This window comes from Aplysia californica, unplaced genomic scaffold (genome assembly GCF_000002075.1).
Source record: "Aplysia californica isolate F4 #8 unplaced genomic scaffold, AplCal3.0 scaffold00016, whole genome shotgun sequence".
Lineage (NCBI taxonomy): Eukaryota > Metazoa > Mollusca > Gastropoda > Aplysiida > Aplysiidae > Aplysia > Aplysia californica.
Window position 1 is genome coordinate 1,404,745 of NW_004797286.1, and position 4,181 is coordinate 1,408,925.

The 4,181-nt window shown below is 41.0% G+C and overlaps 1 protein-coding gene across 1 annotated transcript in view; it reads right to left on the minus strand.

Moving 5' to 3' along the window:
- The window catches only part of LOC106012541, a gene marked incomplete at its 3' end in the record, with an annotated part of 19,015 nt that overhangs the window by 6,712 nt on the left and 8,122 nt on the right, over positions 1-4,181 (minus strand). The window contains 1 exon segment of the mRNA XM_035971312.1: positions 326-1,190. Within this exon segment, the coding sequence (XP_035827205.1) occupies positions 326-811 (486 nt within the window).

Below are 4,181 nucleotides of genomic sequence, written 5' to 3' on the forward strand. Positions count from 1 at the left end.
GGAGAGAGAGAGAGAGAGAGAGAGAGAGAGAGGGAGAATGAGAGAGAGAGAGAAGAGACATAGATACAGGCAGACAGACAGACAAACAGACAAAAGGGCAGAAGCAGAGCCGTGACAAGGGCAGAAAGACACTCGCAGTGAGGAACGAAGAAGAACAAGAACAACAACAAGAACAACAACAACAGCAACGACGACGACAACAACGACGACAATAACGGCAACAAAAGCAGTGACTGCGACTTGGATAACGACAAAGGTCAGATCAATTTCAGTCTTTACAAAGCACAGCAATACGAAAAGAAACCCGCGGAAAGTGAGATCTTACCGGGTGGCTGCCCAACCTGGCAGCTGCAGAAGCTGGGCGTCTGTGAGGCCGTTGATTCGACGTCTTCGCCTGGACAGGTTTGTTTGGGCCGTAGTCATCGCTCATCTGAAGTTGTGTCTGCTGCAACGTTCGCCGCTGCTGCTCCTCCTGAATAGCGTCTGAACCACAGTTGTTACTGCTGTTGTTGTTTAAGTTTTTGTTTTCTCTATGCCTATGTTTTCGTCGGTGAGAAAAGCGATGGTGATGTAAGTTGTTATTCACTTTTGTAGGTCGGAGGGAGTTAGACCTTTCATCATTGACCTTCATATTATTCTGAGGTGACCCCAAAGACAGGGATAAACCGCCCATATCAGGCCTGTCCAGCTCGTCCACAGATTGAATGTCTGTGGGTGCAGTGCTGCTGCTGCTCTCGAACAAGTCTTCAGTGACGGAACTTGTGTCTTCTGCCTGCGTAGCCGGCAGTACAACTTTTATTGTCGTCGGCATGATGCTAGTTCTTTCCACACAGTACAGAAAAATACCCAACTAGAACCTATGTGATACGAATTTTGAGATGTCTATAATAGTTGCAGATTTGAATGATTTCGCTGCTCATGGACAATCTCAAAAAGTCTATAATGTGCAGAACAGATATGAATGAGACCTCAGTCTAGTCTTCTTAGATTTTCTGGTACACCTGTCTTAGAGTTCATGTTGTGTGGTGTTTCGAGTTCGAAACATCTCTTTCTTGCAGCCGGCTAGTTTGATTTCGACAGCAGGGAGCCAGCGCACTTACTCAGCGAGAAACCACATTCTTGCTCTTGTCATCACATCAAACATTTTGGCTATGTTACCCTGGCATACTTCTGGAGAGATATGAAGACATCTGTGAAAAAAACGAAAGACGAAATATAGAGAACCATGTACATTTAAACATAAATCATGACAGGTATCGACTGCTCATTCTGAATTACTACAATTCAATTGAGGATTCTGCGTAAGTACAAATCAGGCAAAAATACTTGCAGTTATAAAACATACTAATGTTAATGGCAGTGTAGCAGCAAACAGAGCCGGACAAAGAAACCTCCGGAGATAAAAGTTGAACGCCAGGAATCGTAATAAATAGACAGCGTGCGATGCGATTCCAGGAGAAGGAATTCTGTTTTTATTTTGAATCAGATTTCCTGTGGATTTCTTTTTCGAAAGTAATGGGTTGTGTACTTTAAGCAGCCCATACATGGGTGAAAGAAAAAATCAAATGAAAAAGAATTGAGGTAAAATCGGTCGGGGTAAACATATCGAAAAAAAAAAGATAAAATAGTACGAACAAAATATTAATAACAATCGTAGTGAAACGTGTTTTTCCTAAATCATTACGGGTCTAGGCTGTGTTTTTACTGTTGCAGGGGCGGTGGGCTGGCCACAAGGGTGACAAAGCTGTTCTTATTTAACATACGTGGTCCCGATTTACAAACCGTGTAGCTAAAGGTGCTGCTTAAGGCCACTTTCCGGGTCGATTTACGTTTGGGGCTTTCGTCAAAATGACTTGATTTTAAAGTCAATTAATCCAGTTTAACTTGACTAGTTTGTACTGAGTGCTGATTGAGATCCTGCCATTTGATAGTAGTTGACACCCCTTTCTCTCATACTTTCCTATTTCTTGCAAGGTATCTATATACTCCAGTTTCCATGTTCATGAACTTATGAAAACAAGTTTAGCATATGGGTTTCTAGTTGTATTTGAATCATAATTCATTATCGCTACCTAAAACAAGAGGGGCGATGCAGTCCAAAATATTGAAGACAAACACGTGATTTTAAAAACAATCAATTTTGTGTAACCTTTATGAATATTGATAATAATAAATAATCAAATTCACGTCTTCATTTTAAACACACTGAAAATGAATAAGAAAAATGATTCCTTCTATGTTACACAAAATCTAAGAGTTGATACAAATAAAATTCCTCGCATGGCTTTACCCGTTTGTAACAACACATTGATCGTACACACTGAAAATAGTACCCAGTCTCCTGATCAGTCGAACTTACTGGTCAAAAGCAAAGACAGACACGTATGACAAAGAGCAAGTCTAACACCATGTATTTTCGTTTCAGTATAGTGTAGTTTTGGGTAGACAATAATTTCTCTACATATCAAAGCATAACGGTTGTTTTATGAATGCAAGAAAAAGTTACTTCTCGATGTCATATTCCCGAGTGACATTTCCCACGCATGTAGTAAAGACATTTATCTTGTGTCTCTGACACTTCGTTGGGACAGAAGACAGTAATGAATAGTTACATGGGGCGCTCGAGAGAATTCTTGATCTACACAATAAGCGTGGTCTAGCAGCCTGCGTGTCCTGAGCGGAGAGCTTTACACGCTTCGATAAGGTGCTGTTGCAACTGAGCCGATTTGGAGAATGTTCTAAACCACACAGGGAGGAAATTGTTGTTGTATTTCTTGCCCGAGTTTATGGGGCTTTACAGGACACAATTAGGTCAAGGAAAGAGGGGAAAAAAAAGAAGAGACGACATGCCAATGTAAATAATGTATTATATACACTGGAACATATTAGGAACATGTATGCTTAAATTATACGTGTTATTCCACCACCGCACACCTCGTATCCCCTACCCTTTCTGGTTTACTCTGGTTCAATTCCCACGTTCCACGTTAACCTTGATTCTGAAGGGGGGAAAAGGAGGCGGTTTGGGGTGGGGTGGGAGTGGGGAGGAGTTCTGGAGACTCTTCAAGTTTATAGCAAATACGACTAAGTAAGTAGCCCCGTTTCTGAATTTAGAAGTTCATAGGAGGAAACGGAGTAAGGAATACTTGCCAATAAAAATAGACTCTGTCAACGTACCGTGTACAAGAGCTACAGAGTCAGGGTATAGTGTTGATAAACTTACAACATAATATATTACATTAGAAAAGTTATACTTTTGATTGAAAGATTCATTCATGATTTTAAAATAATAGACGTGAAATATAAATTTACAATATCCAACCATGTACAGAGAGTATTCAGTAGTTCTCTCTCTCTCTCTCCAACCCCCCTTTCTCGACCCATCTCAAGGCCGAAAGAAATCAGTTATTGGTTTTTGGTTTGGGAAAACAAAAGACGACGGTAGCGGTTCTCTTGACCAGGCTAGAGAAAAGACCAATCTCGGAGTAGAGGTAGCTAAGACAGAAAGGGAAAAGCAAGACCAGTCGCTGTGGCACAGTGTGATACCAATAATTTGAGCTTCCACGCGTAAGTTCGAGGTTTGAATCCAAGCGTGGTTAGAGTGCTTCTCGTTCTACACTGGACACAGGGTGTTTCTTCGCAGCTCAGTGTCCTGACGACCAAGTTATCTAAGTAAGAATGGACTTGTAAGGAAAGGGCATTCATCAATAACATATAAGACAACAACTGTAAGTTGTTAAGAAATTCAAACACATTGGGGAAACTATAAAAGGAAAGAGAATGTCGTAACGGAGTAGATGGATGCTATAGTTTTTGAAACAATGGAAAAAATGAATTAAAAAAAACGCAGATTCGAGTCAAGACGTAAGCTGGGCCTTAAAACCCAAAGCCGTAACAATGTGAAAGTTATATATATATATAGCTTTACTGCTTCACAAATTTGGCGCTGCGAAACTTCACGTGCCTCCTTGCCACCTCCGTACCTCACCCCCATCGCCCAGTGGGAAATTCTGAAGCGTAAGATACAAGGGCAAGGGACAAAAATAAGGCTGGGAACAAACCAAGGTCTTCAAACACTAGTGCAAAAATGAAACGGAAAGTTAAAAAATACAAAACGACCCCCTGAAAAACAACAACAACAACACACACACAATCTCTCACTCTCTCTCTCTCTCTCTCTC